The 27,271-nt window shown below is 39.8% G+C and overlaps 1 protein-coding gene across 4 annotated transcripts in view; it reads right to left on the bottom strand.

Annotated features, from left to right (window-relative positions):
* LOC129713774 (myosin-9-like) overlaps positions 1 to 27,271 on the bottom strand; it is a 102,692-nt gene that overhangs the window by 12,806 nt on the left and 62,615 nt on the right. For all 4 annotated transcript variants that reach the window (XM_055663069.1, XM_055663070.1, XM_055663071.1 and 1 more), the window contains 19 exons: positions 23,766 to 23,959; positions 22,780 to 22,901; positions 22,027 to 22,096; positions 20,972 to 21,132; positions 19,533 to 19,641; positions 18,064 to 18,195; positions 17,219 to 17,425; positions 15,948 to 16,085; positions 15,720 to 15,843; positions 13,663 to 13,834; positions 12,468 to 12,680; positions 11,509 to 11,653; positions 9,459 to 9,665; positions 8,905 to 9,009; positions 6,698 to 6,850; positions 4,553 to 4,801; positions 3,559 to 3,771; positions 2,525 to 2,737; positions 1,548 to 1,709 (listed from right to left, as the gene is read on the bottom strand). In XM_055663069.1, the coding sequence (XP_055519044.1) occupies positions 1,548 to 1,709; positions 2,525 to 2,737; positions 3,559 to 3,771; positions 4,553 to 4,801; positions 6,698 to 6,850; positions 8,905 to 9,009; positions 9,459 to 9,665; positions 11,509 to 11,653; positions 12,468 to 12,680; positions 13,663 to 13,834; positions 15,720 to 15,843; positions 15,948 to 16,085; positions 17,219 to 17,425; positions 18,064 to 18,195; positions 19,533 to 19,641; positions 20,972 to 21,132; positions 22,027 to 22,096; positions 22,780 to 22,901; positions 23,766 to 23,959 (3,089 nt within the window). The remainder of the gene's footprint in view (positions 1 to 1,547; positions 1,710 to 2,524; positions 2,738 to 3,558; positions 3,772 to 4,552; positions 4,802 to 6,697; positions 6,851 to 8,904; positions 9,010 to 9,458; positions 9,666 to 11,508; positions 11,654 to 12,467; positions 12,681 to 13,662; positions 13,835 to 15,719; positions 15,844 to 15,947; positions 16,086 to 17,218; positions 17,426 to 18,063; positions 18,196 to 19,532; positions 19,642 to 20,971; positions 21,133 to 22,026; positions 22,097 to 22,779; positions 22,902 to 23,765; positions 23,960 to 27,271) is intronic.

The following is a 27,271-nucleotide window of genomic DNA, read 5'->3' as shown; positions in this document are numbered from 1 at the left end:
GCAGAACAGTGCGGAGTACGGAGCGTGGACTCATAGAAACATAGAAATTAGGTGCAGGAGTAGGCCATTCGGCCCTTCGAGCCTGCACCGCCATTCAATATGATCATGGCTGATCATCCAACTCAGTATCCCGTACCTGCCTTCTCTCCATACCCCCTGATCCCCTTAGCCACAAGGGCCACATCTAACTCCCTCTTAAATATAGCCAATGAACTGGCCTCAACTACCCTCTGTGGCAGAGAGTTCCAGAGATTCACCACTCTCTGTGTGAAAAAAGTTCTTCTCATCTCGGTTTTTAAAGGATTTCCCCTTTATCCTTAAGCTGTGACCCCTTGTCCTGGGATTCCCTAACATCGGGAACAATCTTCCTGCATCTAGCCTGTCCAACCCCTTAAGAATTTTGTAAGTTTCTATAAGATCCCCTCTCAATCTTCTAAATTCTAGAGAGTATAATATAGACTCAGTGGGCTAAAGGGCCCGTTTCCGCGCTTCTCTAAACTAAACCTAAATGAAACTCTTGCGGTCGCAAGTGCTTCTAAAAGCAGAAATAAATAGAACATAAGCATTTCGGAGTAGTTACATTTCCCAGCTGCTACAATAAATGAACTGAAGGAACGGGCTAACGTTCTGTTGCGAGATGGACGTCTAAAACATTCTAGTTAGATTAAACATACGCCTTAAAATAATCATTGTTACCTTTGGAGCTCACCAGCACTAATAAATGGCAGGATGTCAAGAGCAATAATAATTTGCCAATTAAAGGATTCCAAGTGAGAGTTTTCCAAGCCTCATTATCTCTAAATATAGACCCCCATATTTTAATTAGTAGTTCAATTAACAAACATTACCAAGACATTAATTTCTTGCCATTAAACAGAAACACAGCTGGGTTTGGCTCGATTGAAGTAAAACTTGATTAGTGGCAAAATATATGATCACTGCGGACTATGTCCAAGTGTTTAAAAGGCATTCAGTGCCAGGTTTGTGTACAGTCATTTTTAATAAAAGTAGCTGGGCTTTGAACTGAAGCCAAGCCGATTCAAGTATCATACGCTTGGTGTTTAAGAAGGAACTGCAGATGCTGGAAAATCGAAGGTACACAAAAGTACTGGAGAAACGCAGCGGGTGCAGCAGCATCTATGGAGCGAAGGAAATAGGCGACGTTTCGGGCCGAAACCCTTCTTCAGACTTGGTCACTGAATCAGGGATATTAGTTTCTAATCTAATACTGTAGCATACAATTATTCATTCTAAACTTACAAATACATTTTAAATGTGACTAATTCAGCTAGTAAAAAGATGATTGTCAGACATGGTTATATTTTAATAGTACCTAACAATGATTTAAGCCTGCACATTTATGTGATTTTTACACATCATTAGAAAATGGCGTAAAACTGCGCTTGGTTCCATCTTAAATGAGAAACTGGTATTCATTGTTATATCTGTTAGGCAGATGAACTTTCTTCCATAAACATCAGTGATCTGGCTTCAGGGACTGGCTTTGAGAGCTTCATCCTTTCCCCATAATGGTTGTTAGTGCTTACCTGCAGTTTGCGAAGATGCTTTATGGCTTCATCACGGCCCTTGTTCGAAGCTTCAATTTGTCCCTCCAAATCCTTGAAATCCATCTCCAACTTTTTCTTGGTGGTAACAGCCATTGACCGCTGCTTTCGCTCATCTTCCAGCTCTGCCTCCATCTCACGCACCTGGAACGTGGGAGCAGAAGATTATAAAAGTTACTATTTGGATTGGATAAAACGTCACAACCAAACCCAATTGGGTTTTTTTTCCAACACACTAAAAGTTTCTCAAAATGACTGGGGGAAAAAGGCCAGTTGGTCCAACATGCGGGTCCCTTTTCCATAAACTGTAACTATTCTGCACAACTCGGTTCACTTTTCTTTGCAGAAGATCTAATTGTGTTGTTGTTTCAAATGCTTTCTCAAAAAACATAAACCTTACCTAATTTTTCTTCAACCATCCTGATTTTTAGCATGAGTTCTATATTTTGATTATTCATTATAGTATAGCCTGGACAGCTTTATGGATGTTCATAAACTTGTAAACCCAATCTCCTCTCTCCATTCCTTCCTCCATAGCAAAACAATCCAACATCTCCAATCCTTTGCCGATAACTTGGCGGCATAGTGACGCAGCGGTAGAGTTGCTGCCTGACAGCGCCAGAGACTCGGGTTCGATCCAGACTACGGGCACTATCTGTACGGAGTTTGTACATTCTCCCTGTTACCGTGTGGGTTTTCTCCGGGTGCTCTGGTTTCCTCCCACACTCCAAAGATGTATAGGTTTGTTGGTTAATTGGCTTTGGTAAAAATATTGCAAATTATCCCTAGTGTAGAATAGTGCAAGTGTATGGGGTGATACACTGCACTGGTCGGCATAGATTTGGTAGGCTGAAGGGCGTGTTTCCACGCTGTATCTCTAAAGTCTAAGCCTAAATTCACAACAAATTCATGGCCACTTGAATCAGCACACCCCTATAAACTTGTAAGGCCATACTTGCCTGCTTAATTAGTTGTCTCCTCTTTTCTTCACTCATTTCATCCTTGCCCATCAGGTCCCTATCAAATTGAGCTTTCATGGCTTGCAAATTCACTTCCAGGCGTAGCTTAGCATCTTCAGTGGCCTGGAGCTCATCCTCCAGCTCCTCCAGCTGAGTCTTCATCTCTTCCACCTGCTGCTCCAAAGCACGTTTCCCCTTCTCCAACTCATGTACCTGCAGATAAATAAACAGAATATAAACGCGAGCCAATCTGTAACCCTGGCATCTTTCAAGCATATTGAAAATTCCTTTCCACTGCAGAGAACAATACCTATGGAACGAGCTGCCGGGGGATGTAGTTGAGGCAGGTATTGCCCAGAGTAGAGGAAATCGAGAACCAAAGGACATAGGTTTAAGGTGAGGGGAGACTTAGGAACCAGAGGAGTAACTTTTTTTTTACACAAGGGATGATCGGTGTATGGAATGAGCTGCCTGTGGAGGTAGTTGAGGCACGTATTATCACAATGTTTAAGAAACATTTGAACAGGTACATGAATAAGATAGGTTTAGAGGGACATGAACCAAACGCAGGCAGGTGGGTTGCATTTGTCGGCGTGGGCAAGATGAGCCCACGGTCCTGTTCCCACACTGTATGTCTATGAATCTAAGACTCGAAAAGAGCTCATTTGTGATCAATATCCCAGCAAAGATTGAAGAAAACCACAATTTTTCAATAAATGATCTAGCAGAAAATTAAAACAAAATTTTATACAAAATAATCACTATATATTCAAAATGTTGACAAGAACTCTGTACGTTGGGAAGTGAAGTAGCACAAATTCACATGGAAACTGGCTGTTGGAATTTTTGCACTAAAACAAATGGACCCTGGTAGCAGAAACAGGAGTGTTAGTGACTGGCTGGCAATACACAGCCTTGGGAGGATGATCAAGCTTTGATAAATTAACAGCCTAAATGAATAGCGTTTTGATCTGTAGCCACAGTAGAGAAATGAAAAGGACAGTTGCAACCTACAGCAGGGGCTGTCTACTTACACTCTTTCCCACATCGTCCTTGGAGCTGACGAGGTCTTCCATCTCTGCACGCAACAGCTTATTCATTTTTTCCATCTCAACCTTCTGATCCATCGCCTCCTCAAGGGCACGGGTGAGAGACAGTGTCTTGGTCTCCTTCTCGCGTGCCTCAGCCTGTGCACGATCCCGCTCCTCAGAGTTCTTCAAGGAAACGTTCTTTTCCTCAGCCAGCAGCTGAAATGGTTTTTTTTTTTAAAATGACCCATTTAACATTGAAGCTCTTTCACAGAATAATTGCAGTGCTCAGACTATTCATATAACACCTTAGTGAATATTCTTGGGTTAACCCAAATATGACACATTTCAAGTCTAGGCAAACAATTTACCAGTTCTCAGCCATTTATACATCAAGGACTGCCTGACGCTCTTATGCTGCCATCAATTTCTATTTTCCATCTTCTTTTCTGACCAATTCATATGGTAAATCCTCCATTCAATGTTATGTTTTTGTTGTATAACACCAAAGGGCACAATGCAAGATCAGATCTGCATGTTTCGGGTATGTTATAAATTATGTTAAAAATTGGCTTGAATTTCTAAACAAAGTTGCAAAACAAAAACTATTCCAATTTATTCAATTTAAAACCGAACCATCCTATCAACCGTTCGGATTTATTTATCTACTTCATTAGTGACTCTCGGACTATCTTTAATCGGACTTTACTGGACTATCTTGCACTGAACCTTATTTCCTTTATCATGTTTCGCACATGTAGATGGCTCGATTGTAAACATGTGGTTCTTCCGCTGACTGGTTAACACGCAACAAAAGGTTTTTCACTGTACACGTGACAATAAACTAAACTAACTGAATCACTCCCAATGTTTGGAATGATCTTAACATTTGAGCTTATTTTTGATTTTCTTTTCATCACTTTATGTTTGTTTTGTCAAAGAGCAAACAGCCGCTGGATGGGTTATGATTTAATTGATGTGCTTGGAGTCTCTCACTCACCTGATCAAATTTCTTCTGTTTCTTTTCAAGATTGGAAACTATCTGCCTTTGGTGATCCAGGCCCACAATCATATCATCCAGCTCCTGCTGCAAACGGTTCTTGGTCTTTTCCAATTTATCATAGGATGATGTTTTCTCTTCGAAGCGCTGAGTTAGAAGCTCCATGTCTTTCAGAACCTTCTTCTTGCCATCCTCTACACTCTCCAGTGATGCACAGCCATCATCCAGCCGCTTCTTTGATTCACTCAACTGGAAATGCATCATTCAAAAGTCAATGAAAAGTCGCCTTCAATTACTTAGTCTGCATCACAAACTGCATTATTTGATAGCAATTTAACAATAATTTAGTGTACCGAGTATGAAAATTATAAACACAATGACTGAAAAATGCAATAAATTGAGTGAGTTCAGAAAACGCTTTTTGTGAAAGGGAAAAATTCTTAAATGCAGAATTAGATATAGCTCTACTGCCCAAATCCTTGCAGCCCGTTAATTAGCAAATGTAAAATTGCCTGTCTCTGTATGCGAGTGCATTCATGTGCGTGTGGCATGGCGGTTCAATTGCATGAACTGAAAGATAAGCGTAGAGCTTTGACTTTACTTCTATCCATAAGAGCACAATTTTGCCAAAAGACAGAATTATCAATTTAGCACAATGTGGTCTTTGCCGGTAAGGCCAGCATTATTGCCCATCTCGAAACACCCACATGAAGGTTGTGGTGAGCCACCTTCTTGAACCACTCCAGCTCTTCTCATGAAGAAACTCCCTCAGTCCTGTTGTGTCAATGATCAGGAAGGAGTGGCAATATATCAAGACAAGGTGGTGTGTTATTTGGAGGGGGCACCATGATGGGGTGCCAACCAAGTGTGCTGCTTCTTCATGGATAGTGTTAACACTGAGGTCTCACACATCAGCATCCTGTGTTACATGTGAACCGATGTCTCTCCTGGAAGGGCTGCGAGGGTCCCTGGATAGATGTAACCAAGGAGTTGCGGAGGGACTGAAGGAGATGTAATATTCGTCCCTGTACCGACTTCCTCAAATCTATCCAGGACCTCCGCAGTACTTCCAGGTGAGGCAAACACTCACACACACCTTATATGGTCTATATATGTGTGTGTGTGTGTGTGTGTGTGTGTGTGTGTGTGTGTGTGTGTGTGTGTGTGTGTGTGTGTGTGTGTATGTGTATATATATATATATACACACATACATATACATACACACACATACACACACATATATATACACACACACACACACACACACACTGAACTTTTATCTCCTGTTCTATATTATATTTACATATTCTGTTGTGCTGCAGCAAGCAAGAATTTCATTGTCCTATCTGGGACACATGACAATAAAACTCTCTTGACTCTTCTAACCTCATCTACTGCATTCAGTGCTCCCAACGTGGCCTCCTTTACATCGGCAAGACCAAATGCAGACTAGGCACGTTTCGCTGATCATTTGCATTCGGTCTGCCATGGCTGGCTGGATTGCCTGGTTGTTAACCATTTTAACTCCCCTTCCTAGTCTGACCTCTCAGTCTCAGGCCATTGCTAGAATTGAGGCCACACGCAAACTTGGGGAACAACATCTCATATTCCAATGCGTAGCTTACCACCCAACGACAAGAACATTGACTTCTCCAATGTTAGATAAGTAATTCACAATGCTTTTTAATCCCCCTTTCTTGTGCCCCACCTGGATTTGCACTAATTTCTCCCTTTCCAATGCCCCCTACCCTTCTACATACATTCCTTCCTGCCACATTTCATGCCTCTTCTGTCCTTATCTTACACTTTGGTGTCTTGTCTTTGTCCAAACATCTGCCAATAAAACCTCCCCCTCACCTGTATCTGCCTAACACTTGCCAGGCTTTGTCCCGCCCCCTCCTCTCATCCAGCTTTCTCCCACCCTACTACAAGCAGTCTGAAGAAGTATCCCGTCTGAAGATTGAAATGAAGGAACCTTACAATGTTCACAATTGCAATGATGATTTGTGGAATCATCTTGTAGACAAGTTGGTATATGGGCAACAAACTTACCCCCCCCCCCCTCCCACCACCCAGCAGGAGAGTTGAGGGGCTGTCATTGTTGGCTTTTCCATAATAAAAGGGCACCAGGAAATAGTTTTTACCTGCATCTGGACGACAGAAAATTGTTTCTCCAAATTTCTCTTTGCTTCCTCCTCCTCCTCCAATTGTTCATGAATCCGATTAAACTCATCTTCAGTATGTCTCAGTTTGGTACTAAATGATAACTTCTGGCGAGTCTCTTCTTGGAGGAGTTCCTGTACAAGGGTTAAGAAGATCGAAGTACAACATAAGTGATGGGAGAAAATTAACGTGTTTCTGGGTATACTGGTTCCTGAAACAATCCAGTATTCAAAACCATAAAATCGAACAACAATTGGATTTTACGATGTGCTGTTACAAACCTGTAAATCAGGCTATTTAAATACTAGGTAGACAAAAGTGCTGGAGAAACTGTTTAAGGAACTGCAGATGCTGGAAAATCAAAGGTAGTTGGAGAAACTCATCGGGTGAGGCAGCATCTATAGAGCGAAGGAAATAGGCAACGTTTCTGGTCGAAACCCTTCTTCAGGTTAGCAAGCTTGTTACTCAAAGGGCGCCATGCAGATCAGAACTATTATTTGAGCCTCGTTAAAACTAGATTAAAGACATGGATGATAGGGTGGAGTGCAGCATCCAATTTTGAAGCCTAGTGTTGTACTAAACGGGAAAGTGAACTGTGAGGATTGTGCAGAGGGACATAGGCAAGTTAACTGCAAGAACATTGTTAACAATAAAAAAATAAAGCAAGTATTATTGATGAAGAATAATTATAAAAACATTGGCCAAAGATCCTGAACGGAATATGAAATTTAGAAAATTGACATAAGTGAAAGCAAACAGGATTGCAAACTGAATGCTGATCTTTATTGCTAACATTTCTAATCATTTTAGTGAAACGGATCACAGAGGGAAAATCCGGTTCCTTTGATCGCTTGCCCAACAATTCATACGAACCATACCAATCAAAGTAATTTTCTGATATTCCTTAATATTCTCCGGATAGAGGGAAGTGCGGGATAGAAGGTTAGTACAGAAGAGGTACTGAGTAATAGAATAGCCATAACCTTACTGAGTGGCCAGCTACCAGTTCTATTTAACACGTCCTTAAGATATTTTATGAAGTATCAGAGGTGCTTTTCTGATAATTAGAAATCAGCTTTACTTAGAAACAGTGTAAAAAAATCATTCAACAAGATTTTTATTAGCATCTTATTATTTAGAAAATAATATAAAAATAACTTCAAGTGTCATATTGTTGAAAAGATTGTCAAAAAAACTTGCTGGGTTGAGAACGTCACAGAGACTGACATTTATTGTTCATAAGTCATGGGAGCAGATTTAAGCCCCTGTCCCACTGTACGAGGTAATTCAAGTGTTCGCCCGAGTTTTCCCCCCCGATTCGAACTCGGACAATGTCCGTAGCCGCATGCCTCGTAGCGGCTCGCACGAGTAAAAAGTGACAATTTTTCTCATCACAAGTATTTTTTTACTCGGGGACATTTTTTGCAGGGATGAAAATACGTCACGAGTTTACCGGATGTCCCGAGTACCTACAGCTAGCATTACGAGCCGTTACGAGACATCCATGAACTCCTATGGACCCGCTAAGGACATTCTCCGAGTTCGGATCAGGGGAAAACTCTTGAATTACCTCGTACAATGGGATAGGGGCTTAAGGCCATTCGTCCTAAGAAGTCTATTCCACATTCAATCATGGCTGGTCTATCTTTCCATTAACCTCATCCTCTACTGCCTTCTTCCCATACCCTTTGGCACCCTTACTAGTCAAGAATCTGTTAATTAATTTCAGTTTTTAAAATACCCACTGTCGATTCCTAACCAGCCCTCGAAATGGCTGGCTTAATCAGCCTTCTTCGAGGGTGGTTAAATGTCAACCATATTAGTGGATCTGAAGTGACTGACAAGCAATGATAGTGAACCTGGTGTGTTTATGTGATAATCCAGTTGTTTTGAAGTCACTTTGCAAAAAGTGTCTGACAATTGCGGAGGGATTTGAAAATTATCAGCATTGCTTGACACCAGTCTAGTATCATCAAGCAAGTACAAATCTAAATGACTGCGACAGGAACAAATTAATAATAAGAGCAATAACAATAGCTATAATTCTAAGCAAACATGTGCATTCCAATTGATCATTGATCAAGTAGTTTAAGTAATGGTGCCAGTAGTTTAAAATTAGATATGTCAAGATTCATAATTGTGGAAAAAGGGACTTTACAAAACCAGATCCATTCTTTCTTTTACATACCTGAGCATCCTGTAAATGAGATTCCACTGTGCTGTAGTCTTTGGTCAGTTTAATGACCTTGCTCTCCGCTTGATTCATGAGGGTAGTAACATTGTCCAATTCACTCTGCACAAAAAAAAAACCTTTCAGTTATCAGGCCTGGAGTACTTCACAACAGGAAGTGCAAGTTATGAATGGGTATCATATGCCACCCCACCAAATAAAGACAATGGTCCCCTTTTTGCTGACTTCTGGTCAGGCAATGTCTCCCAAAGCCAAATGCCTTCATTTCTCTAAGTACAAGAGCATCATTAATAACTTGCTGCAATTGAAGCTGAAAGCATCATCCAATTTTGAAACCTAGTGATTATTTTAAAAATGTTGAGTCCTTTAAAATTATGGCACTCAGGACTAGTAAACCAAGTTCAACTTACTTAACAAGGATTAACCACAATATTTGAATAATAAATTAGCAACTACTGTTAAAGCGCCCTGACCACCGAGTTGAATCTGCACACTTGGCTACATTATATACATCTCAATAATTAAGAGCACCGTCTAGTTTGTGCTTTTACCTGAAGCTTGCCAACTCTCTCAATGAGCTCGCTTCGAGATCGGTCTCCATCTGTATATTTAACCTGCATCTCCTGCATAATGGACTCCAGTTTTTTGCGTCTGTGCTCAGATTCTGCCTTGGACTGCATCAGACTCTTTATCTCAATGCTCAGTTCATTGCGTTCACTCTCCAGGACTTGTTTGGTCTTCTCTAATCCAGATTTGAACTGTGGGAAGAAAAGCAGGTTTGTTAGAAGCCAGTCCATGGCAATACAAAATGAATTGCACAAATGTTAATTGACTCAGTGTTCTCTTCTTCTTCTTGCGTATGGCGTGCACAGCTTAAAGTTGTGGGACAACTTGCTCTGTTTGATCTCACTTGATTGTGCACGCCAGGTTGATTGCATTCGTCGAAATAGGGCGGACCACATGAAGGTTGCAATCTCCCACCCCACTCAGTGTTCAAGTTCTCAGCAATGAGATTATCTACGTCAATCAAATAGCATAGGAAATCTAGTGCTCTGCATGGTAAACCCTTTATCATTTACTGTTCATCTACCCAAAGGTATCGTTTTGGTCACAATACAAAATGAAAATAAAAACCCCTTAATATTTCTCCAGTTCTTCGAATGATGTTGTCATAACTTGAACTTAGTCACGTGGAAATATGCAAGTCTTGAACTTGGAAAAATGACAATAGACCATGAGATACCTTTCACAATTATGAATATGTTAAAAATGGTAGATGTGGTGGGAATGCTTCCACTTCAATTTCATAGCAAAAGGATTTGAGCATAGGAGCAGGGAGGTTCTACTGCAGTTGTACAGGGTCTTGGTGAGACCACACCTGGAGTATTGCGTACAGTTTTGGTCTCCAAATCTGAGAAAGGACATTATTGCCATAGAGGGAGTGCAGAGAAGGTTCACCAGACTGATTCCTGGGATGTCAGGACTGTCTTATGAAGAAAAACTGGATAAACTTGGTTTACACTCTCTAGAATTTAGGAGATTGAGAGGGGATCTTATAGAAACTTACAAAATTCTTAAGGGGTTGGACAGGCTAGATGCAGGAAGATTTCTCCCGATGTTGGGGAAGTTCAGGACAAGGGGTCACAGCTTAAGGATAAGGGGGAAATCCTTTAAAACCGAGATGAGAAGAACTTTTTTCACACAGAGAGTGGTGAATCTCTGGAACTCTCTGCCACAGAGGGTAGTCGAGGCCAGTTCATTGGCTATATTTAAGAGGGAGTTAGATGTGGCCCTTGTGGCTAAGGGGATCAGGGGGTATGGAGAGAAGGCAGGTACGGGATACTGAGTTGGATGATCAGCCATGATCATATTGAATGGCGGTGCAGGCTCGAAGGGCCGAATGGCCTACTCCTGTACCTAATTTCTATGTTTCTAAAAGTAGTGGTCACGAAAAATAAAGTCTATAAAGGAGACATTTCCTTAGCAGTTAGAAAGTGGAATTATTTGACTGAGAAAGTAGCCCAGGTATTTCAAGAAAAATTATGGAAAAGGGAGAAAAAATATATATAGGCTGACAGACAGGATAAATAGCATGCAAGGAAATGTAATTACTCCAGCACATTCAAGCCATCGAAATAGTCCCAAATGTACTGGTGTTTACTGTTATTAGTGGATATTTAATGTTTGACTACTTACAAGGTAATAAGTGAACAATGCTTAGTTACTGGGAAAGGAGTGAGTACTGTTGGCGGGATATTTTGAAAATCGCAGCTCAAATACAACTTCACACAGTTTGGTTGTGTCTAGTAGGAATCGCTTTTTTTGTTTGTATGGCTGTAGAAACAGAGTTTCGTTTGAGCCTCACTGAGGTTCAAATGACAATAAATATTGTATTGTATTGTATAACTCCCTGCCTCTTATAAAATAAATTGCACATTAAAAAAATACTTGTTTCCCCCCTAAAAAACAGCCAAATTTTGATTCAAGATGGTGTCAGCTTGGAGGTAACGGAAGCAATGTGCAGTTGTAATTTTTTTTTGTAAATGGCTTCATTATCGCGCGTGCATTAGCTTCACTTGATGCCAACAGAAACAAACTTACCCGTTTTGTCTGCTCGAGTTGCTCAGACAGATCCTCCACTACCTGGGAGTGTTTCTGTCTAATTTCTTGGATTTGCGCTTCATGGGTTTTAGCTTCATCTTCCAGAACTCTCTTCATCTGGCTCACCTCGTGCTCGCGCTTTGTTCTTTAGAGTTTTTAAAAGAGTGAGGTCAGAACCAAAGGTTAAGCATTCTAATACACAGAAGTAGTCACAAACTAATATTTATCCAGATGATGGCACTAATTAAGTTTAGTGTATTTTTAGTACTCAAAATATCAAAAAGGTCACTATTTATAACGATTTTTAGCCTGGATGTCTATTAAGTCAGAAGACCATTAAGCCCATCTGCTGAACTTTGGCACATCACCAAGGCTGACAATTTAGTGTAATGCCATTGTTGGTGGTGCCACCTTGCAAATAACAGGCTCAGACCATCCGTCGTACAAAAACAACTCCCTAGGTACCATTCGAAGGGAAGACAAGCTCACCAGATATCTTGATCAGTGTTTTGCCCTCAACTGACCAGGATAAATTAATATAAATGATGGGAAATTAGTTGCTAGGCTCTTCACCTATTGCACTAATTTCACATTCAAAATGGTCAGCTGGGAAAGACAAATATCCTACGGATCCAAAAAGCAATGCACAAATGCTAGTACATTTTAATGACAGTTAACAGAATTAAGCAATCCAAAAAATTCCAAGTTACAAACTTTGCAGTACCTGTTTATCTCTGCACTGTGGATACCTTGATTTTATTCATCTACTGTCTTTTACTTGACTGGATAGTACGCTAACAAAAAGCTTTTCACTGTACTTCTGTACATGTGACAATAATAAACTAAAGTAAAATTTCCAGAGGGAACCCAAGTAACAATACCAGCAGAGGCTGCAAGTTCGATGTGCATGATCTGATCTGCAAGCCAAGCAAATATAGTCATTCCCTTTCTAGAATTACCTGAGTTCCTGCTGGGCAGCTGTTGAATCAAGAGTATCTTCCAGTTCAGTTTTCAACGCTTCCAGCTCCTCACCCAGGTCTCTCTTCTGTTTATCAGCCTTGATCCTGGACATCTTCTCAGATTCAAGATCCTCTTGCAGCTCACTAATATGAGATTCCAGCTCACGGATTTTCTTTATTGCTGCATTCTTGTGTGTAGTTTCCTCTTCCATTCTATAGAACACAAAGAACCAGTTCACAATAAGGAGGGGAGGGGGGGGAAGAATCACTTTAGTTGCTTGTTGGGCTGATCGGCACCAATTACAAATTATTTTTCTTTGGCTCAATAATTATCTAGGAAGGCGGGTTGAAACAAAAATTAATTATCAGATCGAGATCCAGGACAGTTTTAAGATGAAGGAGGAAAGATTTAATAGGAATCCAAGGGGTAATATTCACATAAAGGGTGGTGGGAGTATGGAACAAGCTGCCAGAGGAGGTAGTTGAAGCAGTGAGTATTGCAGCGTTTAAGAAACAATTAGACAGGTACATGGATAAGACAGGTTTAGAGATATGTGCCAAATGCAGGCAGCTGGGTTTAAAGTAGATAGGACATGTTGGTCGGTGTGGGCAAGTTGGGCCGAAGGGCACACTGTATGACAGGGGTCAACAACCTACGGCCCCCGGGCGGAATGCGGCACATAACCTGAAATCATCCGGCCCGCAGGCGGAATTTGTTTCCCGTATTCATCCGGCCCGCCAAGCACACGGCCGAGCTCTGGCTGTACCGCATCCAGCGCAAAGCCACCGCCACAGCCGCACACTTTCTGTGATCACGTTTAAGAAAGAACTGCAGATGCTGAAAAAAATCAAAGGTAGACAAAAATGCTAGAGAAACTCAGCGGGTGAGACATGCAAGGATTGCATGAGGTTGCCTCACCCTCCGAGTTTCTCCAGCATTTTTGACTACCTTCTGTGAACGCGTGATTTGATGCCAGCCATCGAGGGCGGGATCCATATGTACACGTGATAGATATGGCCCGCCATCCACTATGCAGAGCAAGGTTGCCGACCCCTGCTGTATGACTATGATGCTATCTTAAATCTAAAACATAGAGTCTCCAGTGGATAAAAGGCTAATGCATGGACAAATAGTGCAAGACGGTTAAGGAACAAAGGTTGATTTTCTCTGTTACACGCTTATTACAATTTTTACCTGGCCAGTGCTGCTTGGAGTTCCTCCTCTTTCTTGGCCAACTGTGCTTTAAGCTCTGCAATCTGTTGTTGGAGCTCAGCAATTTGGTCATGTAAATCTGATGAATCTCCCTCCAATTTACGACGGTTCTTCTCCAGTTCCTGCCTTCCCTTCTCCTCCCTCCTCAGTCGGTCTGTCAGGAAACAAACAGTACTGTAATGCAGAAAAGTTGATAACGCCCAGAAAACCCGCTGTAGCCCAAAATCACATTCGGGATAGAAAAGGTCACTGGATACAAGCAATTTAAATGTTTTTCCAATGGACCACTTATACTCAAAGGAACCACCGGAAGCAAAAATCCAATATATCTAGTCAACAATAGTTTTTTTGTTTAAATCTTCAACCTTTCCCCTTCAAAAAATGGAGAACATTTTTTATAGACCATTCTATTTTCATGATGCAAATGTACACCTTTCCCCACATTGAAGAAAATCCTGAAATTACTGCAACTATGGGGCTTAAACTCTCAGATTGTATGCTTATAAACTCAAAATTGGTTACAAAACCATGCAGGATAACCATTTGGTTATCCTACCTTACTCTAGTTCCAAAACAAACATCTGCCAGCACAAAACCAAATTTGTCACTGCTCCTATTATTTGGCTTTTGTGGCCAAGTATATATTCGTTAACAATAATCAAAATGCTGCATCGACCCAAAATGTGGACAACGCCTCCCCAGAACTGCATGACAAGCTAGACCTGCTCATTTCCTTCAGCAAATTGTTTTTTGCTCCAAACTCCAGCATTTGCAGTCTCTAAAGTCTGAGTCATACAACACAGAAACAGAGCATTTGACCCAGCTTTCCCATGCTGACCAAGATGCCACATCTACATTAGTCCTACATTTAGCCCTTGTGCCTCTAAACCTTTCCTATCCACGTACCTGTCCAAATAATTTTTAAATGTTGACCAAACTGATGATTCTTAAACAAGTATCTCAGAAATAAAATTCTAGTCAAGACTTAATGTTTAAGCACTGAAATCAATTTATGGGCACTCGTGGGAATGACAAACAGTAATTCATGTTTAAGAAGGAACTGCAGATGCTGGAAAATTGAAGGTAGACAAAAATGCTGGAGAAACTCAGCGGGTGAGGCAGCATCTATGGAGCGAAGGAAATAGGCAACGTTTCGGGCCAAAACCCTTCTTCAGACAATAATTCATGCTTCGTTAGAAATAGCATGAGTAGAGGAACCCTGGATATAACTTTCAAATTGGTAAGCCAAGTTGCAAGAGCTGATGGTAAAACGTACGGAATTCATAAACATGCGAATACAAAAGCAGGAGTTTAGCAGGTGGATTAGTCCATCCAATTCTGGTCCCCTTACTCTAGGATGGATACTAGGATGTGCCAATTGTGTAAACAAATTTTTATGAGAACGGCTCTAGGGTTGAAGAATTTGAAATGTGAACAAGGATTATTCTCCATCCAGCTAAGATTGAGAGATTTTCATTTCTGTACAATTTTGTCATTTGGGTAAAAAAATGTTCTTCCCATCAACCGATAGCTGCAGGGCTGGGGAATAAAGGCAGAAATTGAAGGAAGAAATCTGCATTTATTTATTTTTTAAATAATTTAAAACAGACACTAGTGTTGGTATGGAACGTACTGCACAGTGGTATTGGAAAACAGGGTTTCAAAAAGGAAAAGCATTTGAGGAAAATAAAATATTTTGCAGTTTTAGGAAATAAAGCAGGGAAAGGAGAGCAAATAGATTGCTCAAAAAAACAGCAGAAACCTACTGCCTCTTGTTCCTTATCCTGACAATTTTTTGATTCAAGGGAAGTGTGCATATTCTAGATTGGGAAAAGACACATTTAAATCTCACATTGGAGGTTTAAGAATTTGAATTCCATTCTTTAAAAAACCCAGTTAAGGAGATTTGGACCATTAGATTGGCATAAAACACGCTAATGTTTTAATAGGAAGAAACTTTAGTCATTTAGTATGGTGTAAAAGTGACTTGACAGACCTTGCAAAATCATTATAGTCACAAACATTTAATTCAAGTTCACCTTCAAGATCTGAAATCATTGTTTCATGTTTCGCCTTGAGTTTGGCCAGGCTTTTTGACTTTTCTTCTTCTTCAGCAAGATTCGTAATGAACTCTGCTACCCTCTCATCCATAAGTTTCTTTTCCTGCATATAGACACATGACACAAACACGGTGAGATGAAGAAATTCAGTGTGTGAAAGATTTCATTTAAAATTAAGTTATTCCGTATGACAAAAAAAAAGTGTACCTTTGATAGTTTACTGTTCTGATCATCCTGCACCAAGAGATTTTCATCCATTTTCTTCAGCTTAGCTTCAGCAGTCACTTTCTCCAGTTGTAGTTTTTGTCTAGCTGCTTCTTCCTCTTCCAGTTGTTCCTCCAGCTCCTAGAAGCGCCATAGAATCAACATCATCATTACCATCTCATTCTTTACACGTACAAAGTAACTTTCCCCAATCCTGAACTTGTGGATATTTAAGTGGTTTATCCACACATGATCAAAGACAATAAAACTAATTGCTGGACAACGTTGGATGAATTACAACCCATTCAGTAGTTGATCCTTTCAAAAGTATCAACGCAAAAATATCCAAATAACTTTCACATCCAGGAAAACAAAGGCACAATTTCCACTTCCCAAATGCTTTATGGGAATATGTGTCCCTTGAATTTTGAAGTTTAAAAATGTGAACATTTCAATTAACAGTTTCTATTAATTTTTAAGCAGAGTACCAGGTGATAAACGTACCAGAATATTCAGAACAGGGCTATCCTAAATGCCACATTATTGTCAGTTTAAGAAATCTACTAGCATAAAGTTTTTGAGCATTGACATTAGGACATTTGATAAATTAATCTTGAACTTTATGGGGCAAGTCATTTTTCTCAATACAGAATAATATACACTACAATACACAAATCTTTCCTTTCAACCTTGCATGTTTGAGACTTGGAGTTCAACTCTTTTCTTTGCACCCAACGTTATGCAGTACTCCCTCAGTTCAGTAATCACAACCAATTCCTGGAACAGCTTTGTCAAGACCTTTGGCCTCTCTCAAGAGGTAACATGGCTTCTAGGTTTGGTGTATGGAAGGGAGCAAATATCACATCCATAAGAGACAGGCGGGATAGAATATCAGATCTTACCCCATCAGGTTTTTGATGCTTCTGACTGAATTGATGCTTCTGACTGAATTAGGTGTCATCTTGTGTAACTAGCCTATAGTTTGCGGGCAATTCAACCAGATTTGCTTCAACCAAATCATTCAATTCAGTTTCCATTGAAAACAAAAAGTTATCCCCAGTTTTGTTAGATATTAGCAATACAAAATAGCATTTCTCACATCAAGGTTAAACTGATCCTACACAGGTGACTTAAGTTTTCTTCAACTCAACTGCCACTTTTTGGAGATCAAAAGATCTCAACATTTCATCCCAAAATCTTTAAGTTTGTGAGGTACTTTGCATTTAATATACTGTTGTTGTAATCCTTACCACACGACTTTAAATGCACTTTACCTGGATATTTTGATGCATTTTTTTCTTATCTGTAAGCAGATGTTGGCAGCGTTCTTCCTCCTCCTCTACCCGTGCCTCGAGATCATGTAGGATCTCCTCTAGCTCCTGCTTCTTAGCTGCCATTCGTGACCGCATCTCCTCTGCCTCTGCACAGAGTTCAGTCTCAGCCTGCAGCTGCTCCTGCAGAGCAGACTTCTCAGCCATCAACTGCAAGGCAATAAGGTTTGTCAGCATTAACAGGAAAATTAAAACAAACTCAAACCATCACCTCCATTTTAGAGGAAGCTCATTCTACAATCAAGCTAACCTCAGGAACCTACTCTTCAAATACTATTAATATGTCTCCTGCTGCATGTGGGACATTGACACTCTTGACCAATGCTGCACCACCAAGTATGCCATCACCCCATTACTCGCCCTCATTTCCGCCAATCTGATCATCTGTCGGTGCTTCCCCTGCCGCCTTACAGACAGAGTAAAGTGTGAGGTACCAATGAAAAGTTCAATACAGCTAAAGTCCGAGGAAGCTGGGGGTCTACTTCAGGACTACCTCGAGTCGGTGGATGGAACATGTTCAAAATCACGTCATCCAGCCTGAATAAGATCATAATATTCAGGCTGGATAAAGTAATGAAACAAGATTACTGTATCCAATCATCACCAAAAATTTTGTGGACGACTGCGTTCCAAGAAAGCCAGTTCAGGTCTATCCTAACCAGATAGCTTGGATACTCATTTGTCTGCCAAAGACCAGATCCAAGGCTTTCAAGAGAATGATCCCACACTGTATAAGGACAATCATGAACTTCGCAAGTATACTAGGGATGCCAAGAGAGAATTCTTACCTGGTTGTTTTGCTGCTCTATTTCAGATATCCTCTGCTCTGCCATCAATTGCCTCTCCTTGGTTTTGTGCAACTCATCTTCTTTGGCAACCATTTCCTCTTCCTGTCGACTCACCTGTAGTAAAGGCTTCACCTGTGGGCATAAAAAATGCCGTTAGATTAAATACTGCACCAGGGCACGCTCAACAATATGCAAAGAATATCGAAGAAGGGTCCCAACCAGCAATGTCGCCCATTGTTTTTCCCCCAGAGATGCTGCCTGGCTCAGTTACTCCAGCACCCAGTGTTTATCTATGGTATAAAACAGCATCTGCAGTTCCTTGTTTCTGCAAAGAATATTGTATCTACATGTATGATGCCATGAAAGTTTGATTTGAGGGTTTTGTGGAGGATGGAAGTCAGAGCATTAAGCCATTGAGTTCAGTTGTGTAGCGATTTCACAAAGATCCTTCTTCGATATTACAACATATTTTGTTCAAATAATATTTTCTAGATAGAACTTTTTTTAGATTAAAGAACGAATGAACTGGTAGAAAGTAGTTATTCTAAAACTAAGGGATAAAATTACAATGTCAATTCTACTCAGATACCTTTCTATGAAAATAGAAACATGAAAATTCATCAACGTTAGAAGTACAAGACAGGCAATGCACTTACTACTGCTGTAGATTTAGGAGAATTTCTAGGTAATAATCATAAAAGAAGCAGACATAGCCACCAGGGCTTTCTGAAAGAGAATCCCCCCCCCCCCCCCCCCCCCCCCCCCCCCCCCCCCCCCCCCCAATTCAATTAAATTCAGATCATAATTAACTAACATTTCATTCACAAAAATATATTCAGCATGTACGTTTTAAAGACTTGTAGAAAAGAATGCCAGTATCTCAGTACCCAACCTCATTTATCAACATCATGCCATTTCTAAATGGCCTTTTCAAAATCAGACCTTCCCAAATACATCTCTTTACATTGTCTTGCAATAAACTCAATCTGTCCATTGTATATTATTCACCGCAGTGGCAATTGGGCACTGGGATGAGTGGAGCTTTTGGGATTTGAGAGGCTTCTGATTTAGGGATCTCAGCATAAAGGCTGTGTCGCTCTTCCAGGGAGATGCTAAATGCATTTCGTTGTCTCTGTACGGTACACTGACAATGACAATTAAAATTGAATCTGAATCTGAATCTGTGTGGAGACAATGGAGAATCCCATCTCCCTCACACCACCAATGTTTCAAGAAGTGAGATTTAGGAATAGATAGAAGAGCTGTACTCGTGTTAATACATTCACATGGTAGAAGGCCACTGTTTTTTTGTCATGCAGTAAAACCGATGACACTGTCTGAGTTTAAAACAAATGATTGATTTTTTATTTGGAAATAAGAGTACCCAAATATAGAAATTTAATAAATTACCCTACATTTTGATATCGTTAAAGTAAAACAAATTGCATCTTCTGGGGCATCATACTTGCCTTTGTAAACAGTCTCCACCACTGCCAATTGCGTAGTTTCAGGTAAGCAGCACAGTTCCTTTGAATTACCTTCATGGCATTCAGCTGCTGTTGGCGTCTGGCAAAGGCCCTATAATTAGTGGCAACAAGAACAGTTCCATTAGAAGTGGCTCCACGCAAACTTGTACTTTTTAAAATTAGCGGCATGTATTGAAATGCAGAATAGGAAAAACATTGAATTTACAATTTTGGACTGCAAACAAAATATCAGGTCAAATATTTATCACGTCAAACTTTGACAAAGGATCACATTTCAAGGACAATCCTACAAACTTGAATATAGAAAAGGAATCAGTTGTCAGAAGTTCCGGAATGCTATTTTGCTAACTCATGTTAACAGCATGCTCTACTTTCTTCTGAACACAAAGCTTCAATTGCCAAGGTAGACAAAAGTGCTGGAGAAGCTCAGCGGGTGTGGGAGCATCTATGGAGCAAAGGCAATGGTGAAATAGGCAATCTATGGAGAAATAGGCAACGTTTCGGGCTGAAACCCTTCTTCAATTGCCAATGCAAGTGAATACACAAAGTGCTGGAGTAGCTCAGTGGGCCAGGCAGCATCTCTGGAAAATATGGATAGGGAATGTTTGGGTTTGGACGCTTCTTCAGACTCACAAAATGCTGGAGTAAATCAGCGGCACAAACACTGACGTTACTCCAGCGCTGTCTTTTTTGTAATCCAGCACTTGCAGTTCCTTGCATCACCGAATACTTTCACCAATTTATTGATAACCAACAGAAGGATAAATTAAATTATTATTAATGCTTATAAATCTGGAATAGTGATCACATTGGCAAATGATTGCCTGGCACCCTTTTGGTTTGTACAGGGAATCCAAACCAGAATAGAACCTTATTTTGTAACAGCAGTATTTCAGGTATTCAAGTAAATATGGAGCTTGAATGCGGATGTTACATTAAATTCAATAGATTTAGTACTAAAGGGGTGCATATATGATTTTACAACAAATTTCCATTAGATTACTTGCAAAGCAAAATATCATAGCTTTTCTTTTTTCCATGTGGGGAGGATGCAAAAAGAATAAGGCTAGATTAAATGATTACGTCAATTGGAATAGTGGCAAAACTATTGGATCTTAATGGATCAACATGGGATTAAAAGATTGCCTGGGCAATTTGCGACAGTATAAGTTTGCAGCAAGACTGCAAAGTAACCATTACAGAGTTCCAATAACACCTCACTTTCTAATTAGCGGACATCGATAAAAAGGGTGGCTAATTTATTTGCATTACAAAAGTCAAATTTACTTTGGTCAAACAAAGGGGCTAGATTTCAAATTTTCTTTAAAATGAACATTCTTTTAATGAGGTGTGGTGAGGAATAGCAGAGCTCTTACCTACCGTTATTAAATTAAGGAAACATTCAAAAATTAGGTTCTTACTTTCTTGCCAGATAACCTCTGCATAAGGCTTGGAATTCAATGATAACATCTGTGATCTTCAAGTCTCTCTCTTCCTCAAGGTGAGCCAACACACCAGCACGGAAGAACACCTTACTTTGTCCAATTCTGTACAAGTTAGAATCCAATTCTAGAGCTTTGATCTGCAGAAAAAGGTTTCAGGAAAGTTATTAAAGCAGATTAGTCTCACCTGATGGATATACAAAGTGATAGGGTTGTCAGATCTAAGCAGAATTTGAGTTATCATCCAATATAGATAGCTACAAAGCATTGTTCTACTTTTGCTGGTTTACTGGTTCTTGCCTCCGGCAGCCTGCAAGTGATGCCCAATGCAATGTAAATGTCAGGAGGAAGAAAAGTCAAACATATATTGAGAAATAGGGATTCTGTCGGATACTATGCAAACTGTAAAAATAGGTATACTTGAAAAATAAATAAATAAATTAGCGCTATTAAAATCAGATCAATTTAATTAGTTTTGAGGTTCTCTTCTACTCTTATTTACCAACAAACGACTTTGAAGAAGCAATAGCTAATTGCGTTTGAATCAAACAACTATTCCACGATCTAAAAGCATATCGTTCAATTAATGCATATGCTCCAGTTAGTCAGTTGGGCATTGTCATGTAATTTTGTTGGGGAATCCAATTGGAAAATGTGAAACAATACTGTTAATGTAATGTAGTCTTATAATAAAAATAAATCAGTAAGGCTATTGCAGCAGAGAGTGCCATTCTTGACAAGGGGAACTGATTTGTCATCTTGATAATTTTCTAATCTGTGCATTCCCAGTACAACCACCTCCCACCAAAGCAGCGAGCAAATGAAAATTCAAGCTTTCATCAGTCGGGTTACACTATTCTCAGCGGCTTTGTACATAGGCCAAATGACCAATCACTAAAACTTGTTACATCAAGTATTAGTTCACATGTTTCCATTTCTTATCAAGTAATTATCATGCATTTGATCAAACGAAACATTTACAATCCAAGCTAGAAATGGTTGCTAAATCTAGAAACAGCTTTAAAACTACATACCATGAGTACACACGCCTGCTTTCCATCCATGAAACCTTTGGGAATGGAATTGGGAGTAAGGATTTCATATCTGTAATAGAATTATAGGAAACAAAATTGACAAGCAATTAATAAAGAACAGTCAATAAGAAGGCAACTGAAGGAAGCTGTACTCTAATATTGGCTGTCTGCATCGCCAACAATAGCAACCACATTGGTTAAATACGAATAATTTTTGAAATATTGGTGGAAGACATTTCTAGATTAGCACATATAATTATAATAGGTTTTTAGCTCTAATTATGCAACTCACGATCTTGCTGCCAAATTTCAACTGGGAGTCTACTTGCTTTAATTACGTATCTTCATATCCAACACCAAATGTAGCCCAGTTCGGATATTATATTGTAAATAATGAAGCATAAAATGGCTTGCACGGAATAGAATCATTCAAGATAGCTGATGCTATGTGGACAACAGTTACAAGGCAGCACTTACTGCCCATCATTAGTTACCATAAATGACAGATTGGCGTTACATGCAGCTCAGATGAAGTAGGGTAATGAAGAACATCAATGGAACTAGTTAGGCCTTAAATGTTAAACCATCATTTTCAAAGCTTTTATTAATGTTGGCTTACAAATTAGTCGGAGTTTACTCGCTGCATATGTTTAGCTTGACATGCTAGGTGATCAGCAGGTACAGGGAAGTGGACACGCACATTCCTGTCCAATGGATTAACAAATTCACCACTGAAAAGATCAATAATGTTACCTTTGGCGGAATTCCTGGAAAACGATTCTGTTGGGAAATCCCTGCCTGCAAATACGAATACCCTCGAGGACACCATTACATCGCAGTTGCTCCAAAACAAGGTGAGCTTCCAGTTTTCCAGACTGTCAAATAAGGGAATTATTCATTTATTGTACTCCAGACAAAATATTAAAAAGCAGGTATTGTAGAATCGTGATAATGGACATAGGCCTCTCAATACTGAGAAAAGGTTATTGTACACACTGCAATATCCAGAAATAACTTTCCCCAGGGTTGGTTGTTTATCATCAGAACCATTGAACATAACCAATAGTTGCTGAATGGACAAGAACTGTGTCAAGAAATGTTCTGAGGTGGAAATATCACCAACAACTTGTCCACGACCAAACACATTGACACTACAGCCAAGAAAACTCACCAAAGCCTCTACTTCCTCAGAAAAATTAGGAAGTTGAGCACATCAACAACTCTCACCAACCTCTAAGGATGCACCACATAAAAGCAAAGAGAGTGGTGGATGTAGCCCAGTCCATCACTCAGAGCAGTCTCCCCTCCATCAACATTTTACATTGCCATGGAAAAGACCATATTTTTTCAGGTCATTCCCTCTTTTCTATCCCATTTGGCAGAAGATAAGCTTGAAAAGCAGAATAAAAAAGCTACCAAATTCAGGAATAACCTCTTCCTTTTCAGACTGTGGATGGTCCTGTCATATGCCAGGGTGAATCCAAATATTCCAACCTACCTCATTGCAGACCTTGCATTTTTTTTTTCAAAATCTGTATTTTCTCCATTACTATACCGCTGTAACACTATATTCTGCACGCTCGTATTTTTACTTTGTATACCTGATGTACTTGTGTATGGCTTGTTTCTACTTATGTATTGTGTGATTTGACTGGATAGTATACAAACACAGCTCTTCACTGTATATTGCATATGTGATAATAAACCAATACGCCCTGGCATAGGAGTTTAGCACTCACCTTCTTCTCATGGTTGGGAATAATGCAGCGAACAAAATTAGGGTTGGTATTCCTTAGCGTGGCCATCAGTTTGGAAAGCTGCTCCTTGTAAAGTTGGCTGACTGTACGGAACATGCCCCTTTTGGTCTTGAACGCACCAGGTAATGCTGCATGGGACAGGTCTACAACTTGATCCAATCCAACAATGCGGTCCACTAAGAAAGGAATTGTTGCAAGGTGGTTAACTACGATACAGGTACAAAAAAACTAGAGTGTCAGTAGGTCGATTAAACTAGTTGAGACTCCGCAAAGACTTTTTACAAGCTGCATTCAAATACAAAAGACACAAGGATTTTGAGTAACCTACACAGGTGTTATTTCAAAGCCTTTGGAATTTCTTTTGAATTAAATTGAGTGAAGACAAAAACAAACTCAAAAATATATCAAGGTGTTTTACAACCAATTAAGTACCTTTGAACTGTAGTTACTGTGGTAGCATAGTAGATGCAGCAGCCAACTTAAAAACTCCAAAAAAACAGTACCATGATAATGATCAATTACATTCTGTTATTTAAAAAGTATTGTTGATTGAGGAATTAATTTCCAAAGTCGATTAAGACACTCCCCTTATTCAAAATTGATTTACGAAGGGGAAATCATACTTAACTAATCTTCTGGAATTTTTTGAGGATGTAACTAGGAAAATGGACAAGGGAGAGCCAGTGGAGACCAAAACTGCACACAATACTCCAGGTGTGGTCCCGCCAGGACACTGTACAACTTCAGAAGGACCTCTTTATTCTTATACTCAAATCCTCTCGTGATGAAGGCCAACAAGCCATTGGCTTTCTTTACTCCGCAAATATATCATGCACATTTACAGAGTACTACTAACAGCTCATAACAAAGTAAGATGAAATGAGGGGGGGGGGGCACAAAATGCTGGAGTAACTCAGCGGAATAGGCAGCATCTCTCGAGAGAAGGAATGAGTGATGTTTCGAGTCGAGACCCTTCTTCAGACTGAAAACATCACCCATTCCTTCTCTCCAGAGATGCTGCCTATCCCGCTGAGCTACTCCAGCATTGTATCTACCTTCGATTTAAACTAGCATCTGCAGTTCTTTCCTACTCCTAAGATGAAATGAGAATTTAGTTTAAATAGAAGACAGCACCAATTTCAAATAGTGTCTGGGTAAATGAAAATTCTCTGCAACAGGCAAAAGCATTTTGACTGATATTGCTGCTACTATAAAAACTAAAAGGTGCAATTAAAATCATTAGTTTTAACACTGATGTAGGATAAACAAATTACACTTCAGCTCTAAACTTCAGCTGTCATTTCCATGCAGTGCTGGATAAACTCTAGACTGAACATGAACATCAAACAATTTAACTTTGTAATTGCAGGTTTGTTTGATAAACAGACTATGGTCCACCCAAGGAATCTTTATCAGTGCAGCTACTGTAATGGTAAAAAATATACATCACTGTGCAAAATTACAAAGGATAAAGGAGATATGCAATTGTTCCTTTTCTCTCACAGCTTTTCTTTAAATTGATTTTTGCTACTAACAGATATAACTGCAATAAAAGCAAATCTCACCCACTACAGTCAAACTAATCCGCTCTGTAATATGCATCATAATTTTTTTTTTTTTTAAATCCTTCCGTTATTCTTGTTACTTCTCCGTGGATCATCACCTTGTCGTGGTGGCAAAGCTTGTGTGGACCTGAGAGCGATGCTGTCTGGAGCTATGCTCCTGGTAGGGCCACCCATGGCGGTAAGGTCGAGGGGGAGGTCTCTGACAAAGAGCAATCCAACCAAGACCTCAACGGTGGAACAGGCGGAGGACGATGGCTGACCTTAGTGGAGTGTCACAACAGCTGGGAAGGCAGATGAAGGCTGCAGCAGAAAAGGGTATCCGGTTGTCTTGGACTCCATGCCACTGGATCCTGACCCAGATCTGTCAAGGACCTGGTGGCTGTCTGTGCACCAGTCTCCCCACGTTAAACAAAGTCACACACAGGCGTCCTCCATATAGGGAGTAGCACCCTGGAGACATGCATGGTCTGCCATGACTGAAGGGGACCTAAGAAGAACTCTTGTTAACTGCAGTTTCATCAGTTATCTGTCTTATTTACTAATTTTCTTTTATATTTTCCACTTAAATTATATTGTTTAATATTTAAGTGGTTTAAACTGTTTAACATTGATAATCACTCCTTAACTCGTTAATTTAAAACTCAGCGAAATATTTTTCTGCAAACCAAAACCTAAACTAAAATCTACCACTCCAGGTAGCAGCCTGGTAAGCAACCTCTTTACTCAGCTGTGAGTAATGTCAGACGTTCATCAGGTGTGAGTCAGATCTATTCATTATTTTCCAATAACATCCTAATCTGCCCCCTCCATCGACTCCCTTAAGTCAAGACTAAAAACGTATCTATACTCTCAAGCCTTTATACTATTCTTATAACAAATGTAAAGCACTTTGGCCAACGCGAGTTGTTTTTTAAATGTGCTATATAAATAAATGTGACTTGACCTGACTAATCAATTAAAGTTTTAGTACAATCTCTACTTTCAAGTTTTATTATTCTTATGACTATAAATCTAAATAAGTTATATGTATACTTTTGTTACCTTTTCAATATGGCATGCTGTTTTGATGATATTTATAAGGACACCAAAGTCTTTCTGCTCATTAATGCTTTGAAGTATAATTTTCTATTATTGCAATCAAGGGAGTGGATAGAATTTAGTTTACAAAAAGAGGTCCAAGGTGAAAAAAAGATAGAAGAGGAAATCAAAACAACAAGACAACAAACTTCTGCGAGGAAATGATAACACTACTACTTCTCAGCTATACACATAGTAATTAACCATGAACCTTTGGAGATGATGTCATCATTCTGATACACAACCATTATCTGTTATTATGTTATGGGAACTTCCATTACAAACTTCTATTGGTTTGTTCCCTACAAACATCTGAAGAGATAATAGAAGAGAACAGCTCAGTAACACGCCCCTTGGCCCATCATATCTGTGCCCTACATAAAGCCAATTTGACCCAAGATGGACACAAAAGTTGGAGCACGTCAACGGGTCAAAAGTATCTCTGTGGAAAAGCAATAGGTGTAGTGGTACCTCCTGCCTGCATGTGATCCATCTCTCTATTCCCTGCATCTGGTCTAATGCTTTGATAGTCTCCTGGCGAAGCTTGGGTTTCTGCTCAACTTTAAATCACTAGCATTCACAGAATATCAGTTTAATCTTTTGTGGTTTGAGATGGGGTGGAGAGCGATGTTTAAAATGTCTATCACAGTAACAAGGGAGGGGATGAAAACAAATCTATTTAAATCGTAAAAATTATGGCAGACAAATGCTATGTAGGAGAGGGAAAACTGATTTTAAACCTCCACTGCCTTGTGGCCATATCCAGTCATGGAAAAGGATCCAGGAGTAAACCTCAAGAAAATCTGGAGTCGGAGCCCCTAAGGCAGTTCGTCATTGTCTACAACC

The sequence above is a fragment of the Leucoraja erinacea genome, chromosome 37 (genome assembly GCF_028641065.1).
Source record: "Leucoraja erinacea ecotype New England chromosome 37, Leri_hhj_1, whole genome shotgun sequence".
Classification (NCBI taxonomy): Eukaryota; Metazoa; Chordata; class Chondrichthyes; order Rajiformes; family Rajidae; genus Leucoraja; species Leucoraja erinaceus.
Note: the sequence above shows the minus strand (reverse complement) of the source record. Positions and strands in the feature narration are given on the sequence as shown.